This window comes from Diaphorina citri, unplaced genomic scaffold (genome assembly GCF_000475195.1).
Source record: "Diaphorina citri unplaced genomic scaffold, Diaci psyllid genome assembly version 1.1 scaffold277, whole genome shotgun sequence".
In the NCBI taxonomy this organism is placed as follows: Eukaryota; Metazoa; Arthropoda; class Insecta; order Hemiptera; family Psyllidae; genus Diaphorina; species Diaphorina citri.
This window is the reverse complement of record NW_007377713.1, coordinates 170,356-196,581: the sequence shown is the minus strand read 5'-3', so window position 1 is coordinate 196,581 and position 26,226 is coordinate 170,356. Positions and strand designations below refer to the sequence as shown.

The 26,226-nt window shown below is 40.1% G+C and overlaps 1 protein-coding gene across 1 annotated transcript in view; it reads right to left on the bottom strand.

The window, feature by feature from the left end:
• Positions 1–26,226, bottom strand: part of LOC103506972 (protein strawberry notch-like) — a 45,873-nt gene that overhangs the window by 19,309 nt on the left and 338 nt on the right. The window contains 11 exon segments of the mRNA XM_026821933.1: positions 790–950; positions 4,449–4,666; positions 6,367–6,474; positions 8,524–8,724; positions 10,806–11,015; positions 12,433–12,566; positions 14,067–14,124; positions 14,339–14,402; positions 15,712–15,968; positions 17,974–18,267; positions 25,540–25,900. Of these exon segments, the coding sequence (XP_026677734.1) occupies positions 790–950; positions 4,449–4,666; positions 6,367–6,474; positions 8,524–8,724; positions 10,806–11,015; positions 12,433–12,566; positions 14,067–14,124; positions 14,339–14,402; positions 15,712–15,968; positions 17,974–18,267; positions 25,540–25,900 (2,066 nt within the window).

Here is a 26,226-nt window from a genome sequence, read left to right as displayed (position 1 = left end):
GTTCGAAATCTCTCCCCAAAGTGTCACCCCTTTTGTCAATAACTCGCCCAGCTCAGGAGCATCCCATCTCTACCTCTACGCCACCTTCAAAAAGAGCTACCGAGGTGAGTTTTCCCCTTATTCATTTTGGTCTGGTTATCTTGTCCTTCGCGCCACAACATTGTGAAAAAGATCTGCTTTACCACAAAGAATTTGAGATTTAATTTGATTTGAATTGAGTACTTACAACTTGGATAGGATCCAAGCCGAAATTTTCACTCGGCTGTCGAGAAACACAGACCCTGTTTAAACGGAGTAAGTTTTCCCCTTATTCATTTTGGTCTGGTTATCTTGTCCTTCGCGCCACAACATTGTGAAAAAGATCTGCTTTACCACAAAGAATTTGAGTTTTAATTTAATTTGAATTGAGTACAGCTTGGATAGGATCCAAGCCGAAATTTTCACTCGGCTGTCGAGAAACACAGACCCTGTTTAAACGGAGTAACGAGTACATTATTGTCTCACCTGGCTATTTGTACAGCGTGCTTGACTTTGGCAGCAATACACAGGTATTTGAAGAACCTCTGATGTGAACTGAAACCTATACATTATTGTCTCACCTGGCCATTTGTACAGCGTGCTTGACTTTGGCAGCAATACACAGGTATTTGAAGAACCTCTGATGAGAACTGAAACCTATACATTATAGTCTCACCTGGCTATTTGTACAGCGTGCTTGACTTTGGCAGCAATACACAGGTATTTGAAGAACCTCTGATGTGAACTGAAACCTATACATTATTGTCTCACCTGGCTATTTGTACAGCGTGCTTGACTTTGGCAGCAATACACAGGTATTTGAAGAACCTCTGATGAGAACTCCAGAATTGTCCCCACATGGTCTTCTTCATTCTATTCTCAGCATCCACCAGCTCAGCCGCTTCCTGGAACTTGTGCATGGCGTCCACCCACTAAACAACCGAAGAGACAACAAGCACAATGAATTATTATAATATATTTTCCATAGTTAATAATGGAAAGTAAAAAGGTAAAAAAAAAAAAAATACATTAAAAAAGGTTTATTGAAAAATTTCGTTTCGTACTTTGTGGGTCTTTTCAGCCCTATTCCAAAAGTACCTGAAAAAAAAAAATCGAAACATTAAAAAGATTGAAGCTCAGGGCAACACGTTGCATACGCTAAGATCATATCACTCTGAAACAAAATCTGTGAATTCCCTCATCAGATGGACGAGAAGAGACACAATACTTCCCACTGGGGTGCTGGGCCTACACGAGAACGTTGGAAGTAACCCGTTGAAATATTTGCAATCGAAATTATGGTGCATTTTTTTTTCGATTCTGGGATTCGAACCCGGGACCTAGTGCATGGCAAGCTTGTATCTTACCACTATTAATGAATTTATTTAATTTTGACATCCTTTGTAAATACTATTTTACTTAGGTTATTTTATTTAATGGATACTTACGAATATTCAAGGGAAATTGTTTTCCCTTGAAAATGTCTATAAGATAGACGAGTCGGGATGAAAACCAATTCGTAGGTATCCATTAAATAAAATAACCTAAGTAAACAAAGTATTGTATCTTACCAGTTTGACGGAGTCGTCGTACATCTTGGTGAATTCCTTGCTCAGTGGTACCTCCTCTATCTTGAACGACACACCATGGAAGCTCAGCTGTCGCGCAATGTACATGCCTCGTAGCTTCATGTCCATGGCTACAATCTCCATGGCTCCCACTCCACGCTTCTCCACTGCGCCTATGAAGTCCATGAACTGAGGAAACGGCGTGCCTTGGCCCCACATACCTGACAATATACGTCGGAACGGAGTTACACTTGGAAAAACACACCCCAATGGAATTAAACTCTAACTTTAGTGGTAGGAAAAGGGATTTTTTGATTGTGTAAAGCAAAGCATACCTACTTAAATGCTTGTCACAAATATCATCACCCAAATGTTACACCCGGATAAATTTAATGACATGGACTCGAACCACCAATCTTTAGATCCGAAGTCCAACGCGTCAAACATTCCACCACTGAGGTTGGAGTATGAGCTCCAGAAGGGAGAAAATCTTCTCAGTTTGTGAACAGAAAATACTACTAACTCTAGACTCTAGATCTATTTTTCTTTCGGAAACTAAGACAATCTTCTAAGCTCATTTTCCCTCTTTTTGCCAGCCTAGTTAGCTTAGTTGGTAGTGCGTCTGATAATGTTCGTTCTCGGAACGGCTGGCTGTCTTCCTTCTCTCTTCGATTTCGGGACAATAAGACCATAGCAGTTACAGTTCCCTCTGTCAAATCTCTCTTTAAAAGGAAAATAGAGAATTATTTGAACCACTAGGTGGCCTGGTAGCCAAGTTATTACATTAGTTTTGGCTGGCTTCCTCCTATCCTGTCTTTATTCTTTCTGTTTCGGGACGATAAGACCTTAGCAGTTACAGTTCCCTCTATCAAACCTCTTTAAAAAAAACAAGCTGGGCCCGTCCCTCCGGGAATTTTTTAGCCCCTAGTTTATTCGATCGTGGTTAGAGAAAATCATTACCTATGTACCTACCTAATTTGTTTAATATTCAGTTTATTATTACTCTTGATTTGATTTTTTGATTTTACTTCAATCAGTACCTATGTATGTACCTACCTAATTTGTTTAATATTCAGTTTATTATTCTTCTTGATTTGATTTTACTTTCACATTTAAAATCAAGACTAGAGCCCGTTCTCCCTTTATTCCCAATATAAGGTTTAAGTCACCCATCCATTTATTGGCCTTGCTCGGCGTAGCTTAACATACACAGGTATTTGAAGAACCTCTGATGTGAACTGAAACCTATACATTATAGTCTCACCTGGCTATTTGTACAGCGTGCTTGACTTTACTGTGCTTGAAGTTCGAGACGCACTCAGCCTTGTGAGGACAATTGAGTACCGACTTTAATCGAGTAGCGACCAGTGGTGGCATTACCAGTGTAAAAATATTAAAGTATGGAAATTGATTGCAAAGGAGGCACTTGGTAATGCTGTGATATCCACTAAGTTTCTTCTTCTGCCTCTGCCTCGTCTTCCTTCAATCTTTCCTTCCAGTATCACATTCAGCAACTTGTACTTTGGCCCACGGAGAATGTGCCCCAGATATTCTAACTTCTTTTTCTTGATTGTGTATTCCAATTCCTTGGACACCATAGGCTCTTCCATTCAGTTGCCTATCACCTACCGCACAAATAACATCTTACCAATTTCTCTCATTTTTACTTTCTATTATTGTTTACTCGGAACCTCATTCCATTAAATTATAAAGTTCGAAATCTCTCCCCAAAGTGTCACCCCCTTTGTTAATAACTCGCCCAGCTCAGGAGCATCCCATCTCTACCTCTACGCCGGCCGGCAGGTAATCACCTTCAAAAAGAGCTACCGAGGTGAGTTTTCCCCTTATTCATTTTGGTCTGGTTATCTTGTCCTTCGCGCCACAACATTGTGAAAAAGATCTGCTTTACCACAAAGAATTTGAGATTAATTTGATTTGAATTGAGACAAAGTCTAAGAACATTCAAGACCTCCCTGGTAAAATATCTCCAGGGCTCACAGTGAAAGAAATATCAGTGGTTGGATGGAAGAGCTGCTCCAGGAGAATCCTGCCAGCCTGCCACCTAAAGCCATAAATAACTTAAGAGAAAGAAAGAAAGGAAGAAAGGAAGGAAGGAAGAAAGAAAGGAAGAAAGGAAGGAAGAAAGAAAGGAAGAAAGAAAGGAAGAAAGGAAGGAAGGAAGAAAGAAAGGAAGGAAGGAAGAAAGAAAGAAAGGAAGGAAGAAAGAAAGAAAGGAAGGAAGAAAGAAAGGAAGGAAGAAAGAAGGGAAGGAAGAACGAAAGGAAGGAAGGAAGAAAGAAAGAAAGGAAGGAAGGAAGAAAGGAAGAAAGAAAGGAAGAAAGGAAGAAAGAAAGGAAGGAAGAAAGAAAGAAAGGAAGGAAGAAAGAAAGAAAGGAAGAAAGAAAGAAAGGAAGGAAGAAAGAAAGAAAGGAAGGAAGAAAGAAAGAAAGGAAGGAAGAAAGAAAGGAAGGAAGAGTGAATTCCTTGCTCAGTGGTACCTCCTCTATCTTGACACGCTGGGTAAACTTACCAGTTTGACGGAGTCGTCGTACATCTTGGTGAATTCCTTGCTCAGTGGTACCTCCTCTATCTTGACACGCTGGGTAAACTTACCAGTTTGACGGAGTCGTCGTACATCTTGGTGAATTCCTTGCTCAGTGGTACCTCCTCTATCTTGACACGCTGGGTAAACTTACCAGTTTGACGGAGTCGTCGTACATCTTGGTGAATTCCTTGCTCAGTGGTACCTCCTCTATCTTGACACGCTGGGTAAACTTACCAGTTTGACGGAGTCGTCGTACATCTTGGTGAATTCCTTGCTCAGTGGTACCTCCTCTATCTTGACACGCTGGGTAAACTTACCAGTTTGACGGAGTCGTCGTACATCTTGGTGAATTCCTTGCTCAGTGGTACCTCCTCTATCTTGAACGACACACCATGGAAGCTCAGCTGTCGCGCAATGTACATGCCTCGTAGCTTCATGTCCATGGCTACAATCTCCATGGCTCCCACTCCACGCTTCTCCACTGCGCCTATGAAGTCCATGAACTGAGGAAACGGCGTGCCTTGGCCCCACATACCTGACAATATACGTCGGAACGGAGTTACACTTGGAAAAACACACCTTTAGTAGTTAAACTAACTTTAGTAGTAGGAAAAGGGATTTTTTGATTGTGTAAAGCATACCTACTTAAATGCTTGTCACAAATATCATCCCCCAAATATTACACCCAGATAAATTTAATGACATGGACTCGAACCACCAATCTTTAGATCCGAAGTCCAACGCGTTAAACATTCCACCACTGAGGTTGGAGTATGAGCTCCAGAAGGGAGAAAATCTTCTCAGTTTGTGAACAGAAAATACTACTAATTCTAGACTGTGGATCTATTTTTCTTTCGGAAACTAAGCTCATTTTCCCTCAGGTTGGAGTATGAGCTCCAGAAGGGAGAAAATCTTCTCAGTTTGTGAACAGAAAATACTACTAACTCTAGACTCTAGATCTATTTTTTCTTTCGGAAACTAAGACAATCTTCTAAGCTCATTTTCCCTCTTAAGAACGGAGAGAAAAGAAACTTCAAGAAATACAGACCCAGCACTCAGGCAACACAATTTCACTTTCAAAGTTATCAGTAGCCAGCCTAGTTAGCTTAGTTGGTAGTGCGTCTGCCTTGTAAGCGCTAGGCCGCGGGTTCGATTCCCGCCCGGGGCGGGGATAATGTTCGTTCTCGGAACGGCTGGCTTTCCTCCTATCCTGTCTTCCTTCTCTCTTCGATTTCGGGACGATAAGACTTCTATTGTAAGCGCTAGGCCGCGGGTTCGATTCCCGCCCGGGGCGGATTTTATCCTGATGGGATAATGTTCGTTCTCGAGGCGGTAAGCGCTAGGCCGCGGGTTCGATTCCCGCCCGGGGCGGATTTTATCCTGGATAATGTTCGTTCTCGGAACGGCGCTAGACGCGGGTTCGATTCCCGCCCGGGGCGGATTTTATCCTGATGGGATAATGTTCGTTCTCGGAACGGCTGGCTTTCTTCCTATCCTGTCTTCCTTCTCTCTTCGATTTCGGGACAATAAGACCATAGCAGTTACAGTTCCCTCTATCAAATCTCTCTTAAAAAAAAATCCCTCTTTAATAGAGCACTTTGAACCACTAGGTGGCCTGGTAGCCAAGAACGGAAATGTTTAGTTAGAAAATTTCGTTCCCGCCCGGGGCGGATTTTATCCTGATGGGATAATGTTCGTTCTCGGAACGGCTGGCTTTCTTCCTATCCTGTCTTTCTTCTCTCTTCGATTTCGGGACAATAAGACCATAGCAGTTACAGTTCCCTCTGTCAAATCTCTCTTAAAAAAAAATCCCTCTTTAAAAGCGTTACATTAATTAGACTTACTTTATCATGGACACTCGTTGCTTTAAGTTGAAAGTCCAGAAGAGGTTAGGTAGTAGTAGTAATAATAATAGTGCTTATTTATACTGCTCGCATAGGACTGAAAAGTCCCTTTACTCCAGCAGTAGGCTACTACTATTATTGTGGTCAAATTCTCAAATTATATTGAGGATAAAATTCCATACCTCGGCTGAGATTGAACCCACGCTCTCCTGTTTAGGTACCAGGCGAGCGCCTTGAAATAGAGAATTATTTGAACCACTAGGTGGCCTGGTAGCCAAGAACGGAAAAGTTTAGTTGGAAAATTTCGGGGGCAGGGATTCGAATCCAGCTCCTCTGGGTTGGGAGTCAGTACTCTTGACCATAAAGGTGGGAGGTGTATCCAGTATCTTACCTAGTCTGGTCATATATGCCATATTCCTGGGTTCAGAGGCTCCTGTGGCAGATGCATAGATGACACGAGCTTTAGGCAGTTTGTTCTGAAGCTCCAGTACTGTAAGACCTGCAATACATACATCAAAACATGAGAATGACTATTTCTTTACCAAGGGAAATTTCAGGCTAGTGTCCTCCAGTCAAACTAAGCTGGTATAATCCCTCAGCCAGACTTTACCTTATAACTTATAATATATAATTAACTAATTATTATGTCAACTGAAATCTTTCTTATTGGTTTTAAGTGTGTTTCACCAATCTCTTGGCCTGGGTTTCCAAGTATTTGGAGCTAACTAGACTGGTTTAGGTCTTTTTTTTTTAGATGATTCTACTGTTTCACCGCCGTTTTTATTTCATAGCAATGAATATTAGACGCGCGTGGTCTGTGTCGTAGTATGCCTCTCACTTACCTGTCTTAGTAGGTTTGGTGCTGCCCACCGGACACAAGTTCTTAGCCCGATGACACTCATCAAATACAATGAGACCGTCGAAATCTTCACCACACCACTGTAGCAACTGTTTGAGTCTCGTCTTGTACGCACCTCCTGCACTGTTTGACTCGCCTATCAGGGCCGAGTAGGTTGAGAAGATCACGCCCTTCTTTACATTGCCTGCGGGGAGAAAGTAATAATATAACAGTATGTTGTTGTGTTGTTGTTGTTTACTAATGCAAAGGCATTGATTACTATGTCATTTTCATATATAACAGTATAATAGGTAAGAAATGAGAAATGAAGTTATGAAAAAATAAACCACTTTTCTGGACTCAGAGGACTCTAAAACGAACATTTCCCGGTATTGAAAATTTAGACCGATTGCAGTACTTCACGTTACATAATACTGCCGTGCTAAGCGAAAACGCCGTATGTCAAAAAACCCTACTTTTGATGCCTCTCACTTACCTGTCTTAGTAGGTTTGGTGCTGCCCACCGGACACAAGTTCTTAGCCCGATGACACTCATCAAATACAATGAGGCCGTCGAAATCTTCACCACACCACTGTAGCAACTGTTTGAGTCTCGTCTTGTACGCACCTCCTGCACTGTTTGACTCGCCTATCAGGGCCGAGTAGGTTGAGAAGATCACGCCCTTCTTTACATTGCCTGCGGGGAGAAAGTAATAATATAACAGTATGGTGTTGTTGTTTACTAATGCAAAGGAATTGATTATTATGTCATTTTCCTATATAACAGTATAATAGGTAAGAAATGAGAAATGAAGTTATGAAAATATAAACCACTTTTCTGGACTCAGAGGACTCTAAAACGAACATTTCCACCCATTTCCCGGTATTGAAAATTTAGACCGATTGCACTACCTACTTCACGTTACATAATACTGCCGTGCTAAGCGAAAACGCCGTATGTCAAAAAACCCTACTTTTGGGGAAAGCGAGTTTGAAGATTTCAATCTATACGGCAAAATGTTTTAGTGGTTTTTAAGGGGGTTTAGGATAAAGAAAAAAAATATAGGATCATAGGAACCATTTGGCACCAAAAAACTTTGTAATCCTATCACCACACATTTGCCACACTTGATTGCCTCCCTGCAAACCAACAGGAATAATTAGTGTTATTTTGTTTGTATTCAAACTTGGCCTGGCACACTACCGTGCGCCCAATAAGGAGTAGCCCTTGGAGAGAAACCTCCGTTCCCGCGCGGGTATCACACTTGGCTTGCAGGCCGGAGGTCCCGGGTTCCATTACCGGCGGGGCCGAAGTTTTACCGGCTCTGTGCTTGACCAAGGGAAATTTCAGGCTAGTGTCCTCCAGTCAAACTAAGCTGGTATAATCCCTCAGCCAGACTTTACCTTATAACTTATAATATATTTTTTATTTATTTATTTATTTACACGCTAAGCATCAAGGCCATGTGTGGACTTATAATATATAATTAATTAATCATTATGTCAACTGAAATCTTTCTTATTGGTTTTAAGTGTGTTTCACCAATCTCTTGGCCTGGGTTTTCAAGTATTTGGAGCTAACTAAACTGGTTTAGGTCTTTTTTTTTTTTAGATGATTCTACTGTTTCACCGCCGTTTTTATTTCATAGCAATGAAACAACTGCCATATTAGACGCGTGTGGTCTGTGTCGTAGTATGCCTCTCACTTACCTGTCTTAGTGGGTTTGGTGCTGCCCACCGGACACAAGTTCTTAGCCCGATGACACTCATCAAATACAATGAGGCCGTCGAAATCTTCACCACACCACTGTAGCAACTGTTTGAGTCTCGTCTTGTACGCACCTCCTGCACTGTTTGACTCGCCTATCAGGGCCGAGTAGGTTGAGAAGATCACGCCTTTCTTTACATTGCCTGCGGGGAGAAAGTAATAATAATAATAGGTAAGAAATGAGAAATGAAGTTATGAAAAAATAAACCACTTTTCTGGACCCAGAGGACTCTAAAACGAACATTTCCCGGTATTGAAAATTTAGACCGATTGCACTACTTCACGTTACATAATACTGCCGTGCTAAGCGAAAACGCCGTATGTCAAAAAACCCTACTTTCGGGAAAGCGAGTTTAAAGATTTCAATCTATACGGCAAAACGTTTTAGTGGTTTTTAAGGGGTTTAGGATAAAGAAAAAAAAATATATAGGATCAAAATTTAGGATCATAGGAACCATTTGGCACCAAAAAAAAAAAACAAAAATCGATTTTTTTGACATACGGCGTTTAGACTTTTTGCGTGTAGGATGTCACCATAAAACTACATTTAACTCAAATCCATTTGGTATGGACAAAATAAAACAATTTTGGGGAGGGCAACTCGAATCTCCATAGGGTTACAAGCTTATAAAGGACTCACAAAGTCTAAGAACATTCAAGACCTCCCTGGTAAAATATCTCCAGGGCTCACAGTGAAAGAAATATCAGTGGTTGGATGGAAGAGCTCCTTCAGGAGAATCCTGCCACCCAAAGACATAAATAACTTAAGAGAAAGAAAGAAAGGAAGAAAGGAAGGAAGGAAGAAAGAAAGGAAGGAAGAAAGAAAGAAAGGAAGGAAGAAAGAAAGGAAGAAAGAAAGAAAGGAAGGAAGAAAGAAAGAAAGGAAGAAAGAAAGCAAGGAAGGAAGAAAGAAAGGAAGAAAGAAAGGAAGGAAGAAAGAAAGAAAGGAAGGAAGGAAGAAAGGAAGGAAGGAAGAAAGAAAGGAAGGAAGAAAGAAAGGAAGGAAGAAAGAAAGGAAGGAAGAAAGAAAGGAAGGAAGAAAGAAAGGAAGAAAGAAAGGAAGAAAGAAAGAAAGGAAGGAAGAAAGAAAGGAAGAAAGAAAGGAAGGAAGGAAGAAAGAAAGGAAGGAAGAAAGAAAGGAAGGAAGAAAGAAAGGAAGGAAGAAAGGAAGAAAGAAAGGAAGGAAGAAAGGAAGGAAGAAAGAAAGGAAGGAAGAAAGAAAGGAAGGAAGAAAGAAAGGAAGAAAGAAAGAAAGGAAGGAAGAAAGAAAGGAAGGAAGGTGTCCTCTTCTGTTCTTAAGGTTTTTTCTAGGGAACACGAAAGGGTTAACTTTTCTCCTATCCTGTCCTCTTCTGTTCTTAAGGTTTTCTCTAGGGAACACGAAAGGGTTAACTTTTCTCCTATCCTGTCCTCTTCGGTTCTTAAGGTTTTCTCTAGGGAACACGAAAGGGTTAACTTTTCTCCTATCCTGTCCTTTTCTGTTCTTAAGGTTTTTTCTAGGGAACACGAAAGGGTTAACTTTTCTCCTATCCTGTCCTCCCCTGTTCGCTTTCGAGACGATGTTACAGTTCAATCTATCAAACCTCTTGGAAATAAAACCAATTAAACCTCTCAGAAATGAATCAGTAGCCTTACCATACATTAGTAGGTTCCACACTGGACAGGGAAGCCGTTTCTACGACAGGAAGGAAGAAAGAAAGAAAGGAAGAAAGAAAGAAAGGAAGGAAGAAAGAAAGGAAGGAAGAAAGAAAGGAAGAAAGAAAGAAAGAAAGGAAGAAAGAAAGAAAGGAAGGAAGAAAGAAAGGAAGGAAGAAAGAAAGGAAGAAAGAAAGGAAGGAAGAAAGAAAGGAAGGAAGAAAGAAAGGAAGAAAGAAAGAAAGGAAGGAAGAAAGAAAGAAAGAAAGGAAGAAAGAAAGAAAGGAAGGAAGAAAGAAAGGAAGGAAGAAAGAAAGGAAGAAAGAAAGAAAGAAAGAGTGAGGAATCAGTCTTACCGTTAGGTGCCGATGAGATCTTGGCATATTTGAACTTAGAAGGAAGAAAGGAAGAAAGAAAGGAAGGAAGAAAGAAAGGAAGGAAGAAAGAAAGGAAGGAAGAAAGAAAGGAAGAAAGAAAGAAAGAAAGGAAGAAAGAAAGAAAGGAAGGAAGAAAGAAAGAAAGGAAGGAAGAAAGAAAGGAAGGAAGAAAGAAAGGAAGAAAGAAAGGAAGAGTGAAGAATCAGTCTTACCGTTAGGAGCCGATGAGATCTTGGCATATTTGAACTTGTTCATGGCATGCACCTCTATCTTGGGTGCTCCTATATCCTTCAGATCTCTCTCTGCATCGTACTTGAGATCATTCGACACCGACACCCAGAGAGCTCGCTTCCGCCCCTTCAACCAATTCTCGAATATGCAACCCGCAATAGTGCGACCTTTCCCCACTCCAGCTCCGTCACCTGAGGGGATAATAACATGGTTAGCCCCGTGGTAACGTACTAACATGCAGAAGGTTCTGGGTTCGATGCCCATCAGCATACGGCGACAAAAAAATGTTACTACTTATTCATAGTCTCCCGATTGCAAAACGCAAATATTTTAAGGGGTTGCTTTTTCTGATGATCACGTTTGATAGGAACATGATAATAACATGGTTAGCCCCGTGGTAACGTACTAACATGCAGAAGGTTCTGGGTTCGATGCCCATCAGCATACGGCGACAAAAAAAAGTTACTAGTCTCCCGATTGCAAAACGCAAATATTTTAAGGGGTTGCTTTTTCTGATGATCACGTTTGATAGGATAATAACATGGTTAGCCCCGTGGTAACGTACTAACATGCAGAAGGTTCTGGGTTCGATGCCCATCAGCATACGGCGACAAAAAAAAGTTACTAGTCTCCCGATTGCAAAACGCAAATATTTTAAGGGGTTGCTTTTTCTGATGATCACGTTTGATAGGAACATACTACTGGGTAGGTATGCTACGACAAGGAGTACATAAAATCTAAGGTAGCATTTGTTGCATTACTACAAATTCTACGGAATGAAAAATGTGTCTTTTTACTTTCCTTATCCTATAGGAAGGAAAGTAATGTACCTATTCGGGTCAAATTTTCGATGGTCAGTTTTTAGTGCCAAAACACGTTTTGATACTAGTCTCCCGATTGCAAAACGCAAATATTTTAAGGGGTTGCTTTTTCTGATGATCACGTTTGATAGGAACATACTACTGGGTAGGCATGCTACGACAAGGAGTACATAAAATCTAAGGTAGCATTTGTTGCATTGCTACAAATTCTACGGAATGAAAAATGTGTCTTTTTACTTTCCTAACCCTTTAGGAAGGAAAGTAATGTACCTATTCGGGTCAAATTTTCGATGGTCAGATCTTAGTGCCAAAACACGTTTTGAGGTCCCTAGAGCCTAAATCCAAAGTTTCAGCCATTGGTCCGTGTGTGTGTCTGTGTGTCTGTAAACAAAATATCTCGAGAACGGTAAGAGCTAGACTTGAAATTTGGCATGCAGCTGTCAAAAGTGACAAGGATGCGACACGAAACTTTTGGTTAAGATCAGTGCAACGCTTGGCGGCATTTTGCCGTTTTTTGGCGGCTTTCGACCACTTTTTGGCAGTTTTCAGCTATACTGACTAAACGGTTACAATAGAAGAACACCAAATGAGCATCTTTCAATAGGATAAGGAAAGTCGTGTGATGTTCACACCATATTTTTTAAACATTTTTTCTACACTCCTCCTCATAGTAACCCCACCCAGTCTAAGCGGAATCAGAAATATCCGGCAGCATGCGATTGCCCCAGATGGTCACCCATCTGGATACCAACCACACACAAAGTTGGCTTAACTTTAATCAACTTACCGACTAGAAATCCGGCCCTAGTTCCATCCGGTAGAAACTGTTCATGTGCTTGTGATGCGTATGTAATAGCTTCTAACTGTAGGGCGGATAGAGCGCCTGTCTTGATGGTACTCTCCGGTATTGAGATCGAGTACCTGGAGTGATGGAGGTCAAATAGATAATTATCACTTCAATCGGTCAAATGTCCTCCAGCCTACTCCCATAAGTTCAATCGCCCGTCTGTCACTACTTCAGGTACCTGCCTATGTGTTGTGTATATTACCTAGTGAGTAATTCACAGAAGAACCACAGAAAGGGTCCCCAAAAACCCAATGGTATCCAAATCCTGACGAACAAATTATCTCTGTTTGTTGATTTTTTTTTTTTTTTTTCAAATTTCATAATAAATCAAACCATTCGACTAGTTAGCTTGGAGGGTAGGTCGCTAGTAAGGTTTTCTCTAGAGAACACGAAAGAGTTGGCTTTTCTCCTATCCTGTCCTCTTCTGTTCTTAAGGTTTTTTCTAGGGAACACGAAAGGGTTAACTTTTCTCCTATCCTGTCCTCTTCTGTTCTTAAGGTTTTTTCTAGGGAACACGAAAGGGTTAACTTTTCTCCTATCCTGTCCTCTTCTGTTCTTAAGGTTTTCTCTAGGGAACACGAAAGGGTTAACTTTTCTCCTATCCTGTCCTCTTCGGTTCTTAAGGTTTTCTCTAGGGAACACGAAAGGGTTAACTTTTCTCCTATCCTGTCCTCTTCGGTTCTTAAGGTTTTCTCTAGGGAACACGAAAGGGTTAACTTTTCTCCTATCCTGTCCTCTTCGGTTCTTAAGGTTTTCTCTAGGGAACACGAAAGGGTTAACTTTTCTCCTATCCTGTCCTCTTCGGTTCTTAAGGTTTTCTCTAGGGAACACGAAAGGGTTAACTTTTCTCCTATCCTGTCTTCTTCTGTTCTTAAGGTTTTTTCTAGGGAACACGAAAGGGTTGGCTTTTCTCCTATCCTGTCCTCCTCTGTTCTTAAGGTTTTTTCTAGGGAACACGAAAGGGTTAATTTTTCTCCTATCCTGTCCTCTTCTGTTCTTAAGGTTTTTTCTAGGGAACACGAAAGGGTTAATTTTTCTCCTATCCTGTCCTCTTCTGTTCTCAAGGTTTTCATAGAAACCTAGAACTGAAAAGAAATAATTCTAAATTACATCAATCAAGAGAACATGAGCTCAGAATCTCCATATTATTCTCCTGTCTTTGTAAGAGACAAGCACAATTTTTTTTTTCTTTCTTTTTTTTTAATTTTTCATTATTTTTTATGGCAGGATTCTCACTTAGTGAGCTCTTCCATCCAACCAGTTTTAGTCAGCTCAATAGCCGACATTAAAAGGAGAGAGAAAAAGGATTAGAATAAGGAAAGTAAAAATGAAATAGAATCAAAAATGTGCCTTTGATGAATCAGACATGGAAAGCTAAGAAAGACTGAGGTTGGCTTTTCTCCTATCCTGTCTTCTTCTGTTCTTAAGGTTTTTTCTAGGGAACACGAAAGGGTTGGCTTTTCTCCTATCCTGTCCTCTCCTGTTCGCTCTCGAGACGTTGTTACAGTTCAATCTATCAAACCTCTTGGAAATAAAACTAATTAAACCTCTTGGAAATGAATTAGTAGCCTTACCATACATTAGTAGGTTCCACACTGGACAGGGAAGCCGTTTCTACGACAGGATCCGGATGTTTGCTATTATTATTTTTTTTTTTTTTTTATGGCAGGATTCTCACTCAGTGAGCTCTTCCATCCAACCAGTTTTAGTCAGCTCAATAGCTGACATTAAAAGGAGAGAGAAAAAGGATTAGAATAAGGAAAGTAAAAATCAAATAGAATCAAAAATGTACCTTTGATGAATCAGACACGGAAAGCTAAGAAAGACTGAGAGACAGGATCTGGATGTTTGCGTCCTATCTTGAGTTTGGTTGGCATGTAGTCTGCATAGGTCTCGGCAACACCCATGTTCTGCAAGGCAATAGAGAAGAAAAACATCCGTATTAATTACACTACAGAGTGTCATCAGTGATTGGTTCCTTTAAATTAAATTGATCCTAAGGGCAAGGTAAACCTAGACCCTTGATAAAACGAGTAGGTATACAAGTGATAAGTTCCAATCCACTCGACCCCATGAAATATACCTACATAAAGCAACAAACTGTGATGAGCAAAATTTCCAGAGTAAAACATTTTTGGGTTGGATGGAAGAGAATGCCCTAGGCATTAATCCCGCCCCTGAGTTGGGATTTTTCCATATTTTTCTTTCTTTTGTTTATGTTTTTATTTATTCAATTTTCGTTTTCCTTTGTTATTCTCTTATCATTGTAAGAGCTAGAGACTTGAAATTTGGCATGCAGCTGTCAAATGTGACAAGGATGCGACACGAAACTTTTGGTTAAGATCAGTGCAACGCTTGGCAGCATTTTGCCGCTTTTTGGCGGCTTTCGACCACTTTTTGGCAGTTTTCAGCTATACTGACTAAACGGTTACAATAGAAGAACACCAAATGAGCATCTTTCAATAGGATAAGGAAAGTCGTGTGATGTTCACACCAGATTTTTTAAACATTTTTTCCACACTCCTCCTCATAGTAACCCCACCCAGTCTAAGTGGAATCAGAAATATCCGGCAGCATGCGATTGCCCCCAGATGGTCACCCATCTGGATACCAACCACACACAAAGTTGGCTTAACTTTAATTCAAAAGCAAGGGAGGGTGTAAAGATGAGGAAAACTACAAGTAGAAAGCAGAGAAAAAAATATGTATATTAGTAAGTATCTTAATGACAAAAGTTGATGATTAGAACATTCGCCTAGGTATCAAAAAGCGCGAACGACATGCAAAAACCATAGGTAAAGCGCCTAATGGGCAAAAAGCAGAAAAGAGAGAGAGAGAGGGGTGAGAGGAAAGAAAGTATACAACAAGCAGAGAAAAGAGGAGTGCGAGACAAGACGTTATGGTGAATAGATCAAATTCCACAATGTTCTCAAATAATGATGTTAATAATAATAATAATAATAATAATAATAATAATAATAATAATTTGGGGGTAGCCTATTTGGCTATTTTGGGGTACTCTCGATGCACACAACCTCGTGAGAATAACAGAGGTGAGTAATAAAGCCTGATATGATCCTAACACTTAAACTACTGCCTCTTATGTAAAAAACACCCACATCATTTCAAAATATAGCAAAAAGTTATGATATCCCTAAAAAAAACTCAACTGTGAAAAAAAGTGCCAAATTTCCGACCCCCAAAAAAAATAAATCTTACCTCATCATCATTGTCCTCTTCCTCCTGCTGCTGCGCTTCCTGGCGCATACTGGCATCATTCATCATGGGCATGAACATCTTGTTCCCCATCATATTCCCCGGCTGTTGCCACATTCCCGGGTTGAACAGGTTCCCGGACATGGCTTGTGCTTGTAACAACTGAGCGAGCAATGCAGCGTTGCCGCCACTCGCTGCGAGGAGAAGGGGATTATTGGCGAGCAGTGTTGCCAGATCTAGACCTCCGCCTCCTCCACTGCCTAGTCCGATGGGAGACGGGGGAAAGAAATGGGCGGTAAGGGGGAGAGAGAGGGAGAGAGAAGACAGAGGGTAATTACGTTGAGCCGACACCAGAATACATGCAACTATCTACGATTTTTTTTTTTTTTTTTTTTTTTTTTAAAAAATGGGGTTTCCACCGGCCGTTTTTATTTCGTAGCAATGAACAACTGCTACATTAGACCGCCTTGTGCCTTGTGTCGTAGCATGCCCATTCCCGTAGTATGGCCTCTCATCTAGATGGCGGCGAGAGAGAACAATACATTCCCATAATTACGGGTGGCTGGGTCAACACCGAGAACACCAGAAAGTAACGCGTTGAAATATTTGCGAATCGAAAAATCGAGTGTTTGTCCAACTTTTTTGTCCGATGGTGGGATTCCGAATCCGGGGACCTTTCTGTCATGGCAAGCCAACGCCCGTTATGCCACTCGCACCAACTGTGGCCACCAACAATTTTTTTTCGGATGGTGGGGATTCGGAACCCGCGAGCTTCTGCATGGCAAGCAAAGCCGCGTGAAATACCACTGGACCTAACCGTCTGGCGTACCTAATGATCATCTATGATTTAATGATGACGCAGGTACTCAGGGTTCGCCGCCCGTTATGTAACCAGTAACTCATATTTCAACTGACTCGACTTTGATTTTACTTTACAGAGCGGTGTTCCTAGGTTTGGCTCAGGAAAAAACCGGTCGTTTTCTCTTGGACTTCTCAAACCAAAAATAAACTAACTGGACCATCCGATGGATCGGCGGGCGGGCGGCCGTAACTCTGCAGAAGTAGGTATTACCAAAAGTATTTCATATCTTTGGACGAAGCTTGAACTCACAACTGTGTCCCAGACTCGTACGTTTCGTTCTTCTCACTGTATGTAAATTTGTAAATGCTGAACTTACCCAAGTATGTATGTACTTTGTTAATTATTTGTAAGTAAGTAAACGTCCTTTGAAAATCACTCTTCTTTAGAAAATCATGCACGGACTGCTACAAGGGGGGGGGGGGAAACACACGAAAGTTAAAGAATAGGAAGCAAATACAAACAGAAGTGTTAGAGCGCCTTAAGAGGGGGAAAACAAGCATGCGTTTCAACCAGGTTCAAAATTCACCTGATTCGGAAGCGAGAGAGAGAGAGAAACAATTAAAAAAATAAATAAGGAAAGTGTGTGAGCAATCAATAGTGAGAGAGAGAGAGAGAGAAATAAGGAAAGCGTGTAAGCAATGAAGAGGGAGAGAGAGAGCCCACTACGAGGCTTAGGTGTAGGGGCAAACAACCCTAAAGGTCGGATAAGCTTATACAAATCTACCAGAGAGAGGGAACAACCCTAAAGGTCGGATAAGCTTATACAAATCTACCAGAGAGAGAGAGAGAGGGAGGCAGAGAGAAAGAGAGGTAAGATTGACAAGAGAGAAAAAGAGAATGCACAAAAGCAAGGGAGGGTGTAAAGATGAGGAAAACTACAAGTAGAAAGCAGAGAAAAAAATATGTATATTAGTAAGTATCTTAATGACAGAAGTTGATGATTAGAACATTCGCCTAGGTATCAAAAAGCGCGAACGACATGCAAAAACCATAGGTAAAGCACCTAATGGGCAAAAAGCAGAGAAGAGAGAGAGAGAGAGAGAGAGGGGTGAGAGGAAAGAAAGTATACAACAAGCAGAGGAAAGAGGAGTTGCGAGACAAGACGTTATGGTGAATAGATCAAACTCCACAATGTTACAAGCCACCATCAGGGATAACAAACGGCTTGATGATTAGAACATTCGCCTAGGTATCAAAAAGCGCGAACGACATGCAAAAACCATAGGTAAAGCGCCTAATGGGCAAAAAGCAGAGAAGAGAGAGAGAGAGAGGGGTGAGAGGAAAGAAAGTATACAACAAGCAGAGGAAAGAGGAGTGCGAGACAAGACGTTATGGTGAATAGATCAAACTCCACAATGTTACAAGCCACCATCAGGAATAACAAATGGCACAACAAGTATTACCTCCGCCCATCTTGCCGCCCGGGTTCAACATCTGATTCATGAACGGGGCCATTCCGAAGGGAGGAAACCCAAGGAGCCCCCCCGGGCCCCCTGCCCCTCCTGCAGCGGCTGCCATGGTCATCATATTCATCATCATGTTGCCCGCGGCCCCCGCACTCATGTTGGGCATCCCCTTGAACCCTGCTAGGAGACTAGGGGGCATGTTGGTTTTGTTCAGGTCAATCATGCCGCTACTCGGTCCCCCCATCATCTTGGGCAGCCCTAACATTGGATTCATTGAGTTCCCACCGACACCTGAACACATAGAGGACACCGAATATCGAATAGAGGAACATGGGTCTCCACAACTGTCAGTGATTCTTCAAACAAATAACTATCTGGAGGTTTCTACACAACAATCATTTAAACACATAATAAACCTACATACATAGTATGAGAATCTAATTCTAAAGCCCCAAAATATTTTAACAATTAACATAGTGTCGTCCAAACTTCACAACTGCGTAAGTCAATTTTTGGCGAAAAGGAGTTACATGTTGGTATTTTTGGAGTCCTTATTCTCTCCCAGACATGATGGTAGTTTCGAAAAAAAAAAAAAAAATAATAATAAAGATAACGCGAGAGCAATAATTAAACTACAGGACACAGTGCAACACTGAAGAGTCTGGATAGGTACCTTCAAAGTTCAAAACGAATAAATAGTTTTTACTCTCTCCCAAGAAGTTACCAAAATCGACTTACGAGTAATGAAGTTTAGACAATGATAAAACAAAGAAAATTATACATCAGTTTGTAAAAGTTTGTAAACATGAGTTTGTAAAAGAGATGATTTAGGGTGGGACTTGGGAGCAAAGGGGATAGAGAAGGAAGCATTACATAGTTGGATGTGGAGGGGTAAGATAAAGGAGGTTAACACTGACCCCAAAATAAATAAGATTGGGAAAAGGTGCAGAGACCAGCTATACTGACTAAACGGTTACAATAGAAGAACACCAAATGAGCATCTTTCAATAGGATAAGGAAAGTCGTGTGATGTTCACACCATATTTTTTAAACATTTTTTCTACACTCCTCCTCATAGTAACCCCACCCAGTCTAAGCGGAATCAGAAATATCCGGCAGCATGCGATTGCCCCAGATGGTCACCCATCTGGATACCAACCACACACAAAGTTGGCTTAACTTTAATCCATGATGGTATTTCGAAAAAAAAAAAAAAAAAAAATCAAGATAACGCGAGAGCAATAATTATGGACACAGTGCAACACTGAAGAGTCTGGATAGGTATAAATAAATAAATAAATAGTTTTTACTCTCTCCCAAGAAGTTAAAGGAATTTTAATTGTGTTAAGCATATTTAAATGCTTGACACAAACATCGTTCCCCGATTATTTCACCTAGATAAATTTCATGACATGACTTGGACTCGAACCACCAACCTCCAGATCCAAAGTCCAACGCGTTAACAACTGCACCACTGAGGTTGGTCTCTCCCAAGAAGTTACCAAAATCGACTTACTTACGAGTAATGAAGTTTAGACAATGATAAAACAAAGAAAATATAAGTACATCATCCTAAATTCATTTCAACATGAGTTTGTAAAAGAGATGATTTAGGGTGGGACTTGGGAGCAAAGGGCATAGAGAAGGAAGCATTACATAGGAGGATGTGGAGTAATAATAATAATAATAATAAAAAGGCAATTATGCAGAAACCATGACAGTGGAAAAGAAAGCTCTTTTTTGTGTTTAACCTAACCCTATAATAACACTAATCACTGCTCTAACTCTAATTGTGAAAACTCTTTTTGAGTTTAACCTAACCCTAACCCTATAATAACACTGGTCACTGCTTGTTTGTGCCAGTTCCTTTGGTAGCAATCTTCCACTGACATAACTTCGGCACAAGTACCAAGAAAAAAAAAATCAAGGGAACAAAAAGTAATTTTTGCATAAATTTGTTTTTCTTCTTCCTCTTTTTGTGAATTGTCAACTCTTTTTTGCGTTTAACCTAACCCTATAATAACACTGGTCACTGCTTGTTTGTGCCAGTTCCTTTGGTAGCAATCTTCCACTGACATAACTTCTGCACAAGTACCAAAAATAGAAAGAAAAAAAAGCAAGGGAACAAAATGTAATTTTTGCATAAATTTGTTTTTCTTCTTCCTCTTTGTGTGACTTGTTTTTTTCTTTGTTCATAAGGGGTTTTTCTTCTGAGTTTGAAGAACTTCAAAAGAAAATGTCAATAAATTTAGGTACATAAAATAAGTTTGCTGATAGATTTATGAGCCTCATTCTATCTTCAAGGGGATGGGATGTAAAGGCCTTTGATAAAATTTGGCAAGCATGTTTTAAACACATAGGTATGAAAAGACAGCATAGGTATGTGAAATGTTATAGATAAGCAGGAATTTGACAAGTAAGTACTTATCTTACCTCCTTTTTTTCTGCCATCATTTTCAAGTATTCAGACTCTTTAACTTTCATGATAACTGTGAGTTTTATTCAGAAACACTGTGCAGAGAACACTGAATATTCTATTACAAAGGGTTACTTAACCATTTCTCTCCGAGATAAACATATCACACTAACAAAATGCCCAAGAAGGCTTGGATTAAAGATAGTAAGAAGGAGCTTTTATGAACACACAAGCACAAAATAAAATGAGCTTCAAGTAAGAAGTAGATTGGAATTTAATGTGTCAGATAAAACGTGTCTAAATGATCATAAGAATGTCATCACAAGACATAGCGACATATCTGACCAAACTATAGTGTCCACAGTATAAAACGACTCCACAGAACATAGGGAAATTCTGCAAGTAGCTGGACTGTGATAGAAAGTGACGACTTCAAACCGCATAGAACTGAGAGCAAAAAGCTCTATGGTTTTTACAACTATTTTTAGCTCAAGTCGTCACTTGTAAATTCAGACTCTTTAACTTTCATGATAACTGTGAGTTTTATTCAGAAACACTGTGCAGAGAACACTGAATATTCTATTACAAAGGGTTAACCATTTCTCTCTGAGATAAACATCTCACACTAACAAAATGCCCAAGAAGGCTTGGATTAAAGATAGTAAGAAGGAGCTTTTATGAACACACAAGCACAAAATGAAATGAGCTTCAAGTAAGAAGTAGGTAAAGAAGTACAGGGGGGACTTGCAAATCAAAGAAGTTCATTTCTTTAACATCCTACAAGAAACATTGGAGTTTTGTTTAGAAAGACACCGTATTTTTCACTTCTTCTACCAAAAATCAAACGTTCAACTATGGAAAGAAGTCAAATCTACACTTTAGAGAGCATTTGGAACTCTTTTAGCACCCAAGATTCACTCGAAAGACGGACAACTTTGAGGAAATTTGAAGACGCCGAAAATACACTTTAGAAAGCATTTGGAACTCTTTTAGCACCTAAGATTCACTCGAAAGACGGACAACTTTGAGGAAATTTGAAGACGCCGAAAGTTAGAGAAGCTCCAGATTCTTTAATTATTCACCCCGAACAAACCCAGATTTTATCGATTTTCAGCTCAATCGAGTAATACTTACGGCTCTTCGAGGTTTTGCCATGGCGAAAATGGTCCAATTTGATCGGATTTAAGCACTAAAAAGCCCAAATCAATGCACCAAACTCGCGAAATGATAGAAAAATTTGTGTATATGGTCCAATTTGATCGGATTTAAGCACTAAAAAGCCCAAATCAATGCACCAAACTCGCGAAATGATAGAAAAATTTGTGTATTTTTTGAACAATTAATTTGTTAGCCGCGCCATGTTGATTCATTGGAGGAAAAAAACAAAATGAGTAAATGAGAGGGATTTTTTTTCGCACACACGGAAAAAAGTCGGCTCGTATGGGAAAAGTTTTTTTTTTTTCTCGCACAAAAGGGAGAAAAATAGATCTGCCTATGCGTGGGAGATAAAATATCCCACGGAGGGAAAATTTGACTTGTGGGTTGTGGGAAATGACGCTACCGAATAGGTAGGTACCTACATTATTTTATTTTGGACTTTACCTAGGTTGTCCAATTTGATCGGATTTAAGCACTAAAAAGCCCAAATCAATGCACCAAACTCGCGAAATGATAGAAAAATTTGTGTATTTTTTTGAACAATTAATTTGTTAGCCGCGCCATGTTGATTCATTGGAGGAAAAAAACAAAATGAGAGGGATTTTTTTTTCGCACACACGGAAAAAAGTCGGCTCGTATGGGAAAAGTTTTTTTTTCCTCGCACAAAAGGGAGAAAAATAGATCTGCCTATGCGTGGGAGATAAAATATCCCACGGAGGGAAAATTTGACTTGTGGGATCGCACAAAAGGGAGAAAAATAGATCTGCCTATGCGTGGGAGATAAAATATCCCACGGAGGGAAAATTTGACTTGTGGGAGTTGTGGGTTGTGGGAAATGACGCTACACTATTGTAGGCACCGAATAGGTACCTACATTTATTTTGGACTTTACCACAAAAGGGAGAAAAATAGATCTGCCTATGCGTGGGAGATAAAATATCCCACGGAGGGAAAATTTGACTTGTGGGTTGTGGGAAATGATGCTACACTATTGTAGGCACCGAATAGGTACCTACATTTATTTTGGACTTTTACCTACTACAATCGACAAGTCTTGTCGAGAGGGACTTTACCTACTACAATCGACAAGTCTGGTCGAGAGGCTTTTTGTGGTAATATCTGAGTGTCGCTTTTAGACTAGAAATAAAGAAAGAGAATCATTTGTGGTAAATCAATCTTTTTATAATCACAGACTCTTGTGAGTGAAAGGGAAGGTAACCATTATGCGAGGTTAACGGATCTCAAGGAGATCTCTACCACCTAACCCATAGAGAGCTCCATTATTGTGGTAAAATTCCCAAATAAATTAATAAAAAATTTCATGCCTCGGCTGGGATCGAACCCACGCCCTCCTGTTTACCAGGCGAGCGTCTTGACCACTACGCCACCCCGGCAGGTTTTTTTTACACTCGTAATGCCGTTACTCGATTAAAGTAGGTAGATAATGTACATATACTCAACGGTCCTCACAAGACTAATTGCACTGTGAACTCAGTACAGAGCCGCAAAAACTTCGACCCCGCCGGGAATCGAACCTTGGACCGGGAGGTAAATTTCATGCCCTTTCTTATCCAAAATAGGAATTAAATCTTGGTAGGTGCTTCAAATACTAAATTCGTTCTTAAGGAACGACCTTAGATACCTACTCGGTAAACCTGATGTTCTTGACACTTAATTTAACAGTTGGTACCCCTGTACTTAATCAGCTGATCAGTTAAAAAAGTCGGAAAAAAGAAAAATCAATAATCATGAAAAGCTTTTCTGATAAAGTTAAAACTATGTTGACTGATTCCCAGTAATCCGAAGTAAGTAGCAAATATATCGGCATTCGATCGAAGTGTCAAAAATAAAACAAAACCCCATTACGTACCGCTATATTTTGAAACCTGTCATCTTTGTTGAATTTTCCCACACTCGAGAAAAAATCCCTTTTGTCAAGGAGTTTCAAAACTCGTGGATACTATGTACTGACTTTGAAGAAAAGTGAAGCCAGAAACCGTGTTACCGGTTACCGTACCATTTTAAAAAGGTCCCACGGTTCCCCCCAGAATTTTCCATTTTTTTTTTACCCTTGTGCCCGCTATTCTCCAACTAAAGTTTTAACCAACTTTCATTCGTCTCCTTCTTTCTATAGCCTTTTCGTGTAGGGTCGGCGTTTCCCATCAGTTCTTTCCAGGCAGCCGTATTCAATTTCAACCTAGTTTGCAAAAATGTCCGGCCGAGAGGTACCTACGGGATATTTTTCATTAGATTTCCAATCTTGATGGGGACCTTTTTTTTTGGGGGACGCTAGTGTGACTACGAGGATTTTGGACAGAAAAAATCAACCAGTAGGGGGTTTATAGAAAATTCAATAACACTATATTTATAAAGTAAAAACAAGCGCATGTAACTGGTCACCCAGATTTCAGTAAAGTGCTCACGACCAGTTTATTGGAATTGGAAATATCTCTCTCTCTCATCTCTCGCCTCACTCAGTTGAACATCTCTTTGCTCGCTCATTTCTTTGCTTTCTTGGCTGGTGCTTCCCCACTGGCTGGTTTCTTAGCGGCTGGTGCGGGTTTCTTAGCAGCTGGTTGTTGAGGTTTGGCCGCGGGTTTCTGTTGTTGTTGAGGGGCAGATGATTGTTTGGGTTGAGCCTTGGGGGCAGCGGCAGCTTTGCCTCCTTCCTTGGCGCCTGAAGAACAAGAGAGAACAGAGGGGGTTAGAGATGGGATATACGTAGTGGTGGCATACTTTCGGCCGAATTTACAGTTTCACGTAGAAAATAAAATACTTATAAACTCTCTCTCCAGGGGGCACGAAAAAGCATCACTCATTGCAAAAGTTATCCCTTAGGAGCCCAGATAGTGTTTCTGTTTGTAAAAAAGGGTTTTCAAACCTAATCCTTTCAACATAGTAAGACATGTGCCAATCCTGTCTCACAGACAGAAATTAAAACCAAAAAGTTATAACAACCAAGTAGGTATAATTGTATCAGATAAAACGTGTCTAAATGACCATGGGAATGTCATCACAAGACATAGCGACATATCTGATTGAAGTAAAATTTCCACAGTATAAAACGACTCCACAGAACATAGGGAATTCTGCCAGTAGCTGGACTGTGGTATTAAACTAAGAAAAGTAAACTAAGCTTGAAAACTAATGCCAATATTACAACAGGTTTAAGAAGTGTTCTCTTCGGACTTTAGAAGAACAACAGAAATCATAGTGGATAGTTTCCCAAAAATGTACCTAATAATAATAATTGTATCAGATAAAACGTGTCTAAATGACCATGGGAATGTCATCACAAGACATAGCGACATAATATATCTGATTGAAGTATAATGTCCACAGTATAAAACGACTCCACAGAACATAGGGAATTCTGCCAGTAGCTGGACTGTGGTATTAAACTAAGAAAAGTAAACTAAGCTTGAAAACTAATGCCAATATTACAACAGGTTTAAGAAGTGTTCTCTTCGGACTTTAGAAGAACAACAGAAATCATAGTGGATAGTTTCCCAAAAATGTACCTAACTTCATCTAGGAGTTTTTTCACTTAGTGGACATTATTAAGAAGCTTCTAATATCCACCACCAGGTCCAGCAGACCATTCTATAAATATGTGTGCTGTTTGCAAGTTCTTACTTTACCAAAATTTCCATTGTGACAGTTTCCATAATGCAATTTCCAAGTTCTTTTCCTTCATCTAGGAGTTTTTTCACTTAGTGGACATTATTAAGAAGCTTCTAATATCCACCACCAGGTCCAGCAGACCATTCTATAAATATCTGTGCTGTTTGCAAGTTCTTACTTTACCAAAATTTCCATTGTGACAGTTTCCATAATGCAATTTCCAAGTTCTTTTTTGTGCTGTCTGGCACATTTAACATAGATCACAGTATACTCTGATTTAACCTCCACCTCTAGCTATGTTTTTGCCTTCATTTATTTATTATTTAGTTCTTATAACTATTTAGACATGTATTTTTATCACTTACCAGTGGATTTCATCAAACCACTTGGCATATTAGCAGGTACAAGTTTGGGAGTGGTCATGAGTTTCTGTAATATTGGGTTGTTTTTCATGTCGGGTGGAATAAGTCCTGGCACATTGCCTTTGACAGTTCCAACATCAATGCTGGCTTTCTTAGAACCTGTGCTAGTGCTTGTGCTGGATTTGTTGGAATCAGAAGGAGCCGCAGTTTGTCCAATTTTAGTTGTTGCAGTGGCAAGATCTTTGCCACCTCCTGGGACTTGGATCTTGTCGGGATCATCTTCATCATCAAAATCACTATCGGATGAGGCATCCGGTGAACTATCATCCTCCGACTCTTCAACATATTTCTTCTTTGATGCAGCCTGTTGAAGAAAGTAATATTTGTATGAGTACCTACAGAGTATCTCTTGATCCAAGAAAGTTCCAATAATAATAATAATAATAATAATAATAAAGGCAATTATGTAGAAGCCATGACAGTGGAAAAGAAAGCTCTTTTTTGTATTTAACCTAACCCTATAATAACACTAATCACTGCTCTAATTATGAAAACTCTAAGATAACGCGAGAGCAATAATTAAACTACAGGACACAGTGCAACACTGAAGAGTCTGGATAGGTACCTTCAAAGTTCAAAACGAATATATAGTTTTTACTCTCTCCCAAGAAGTTACCAAAATTGACTTAC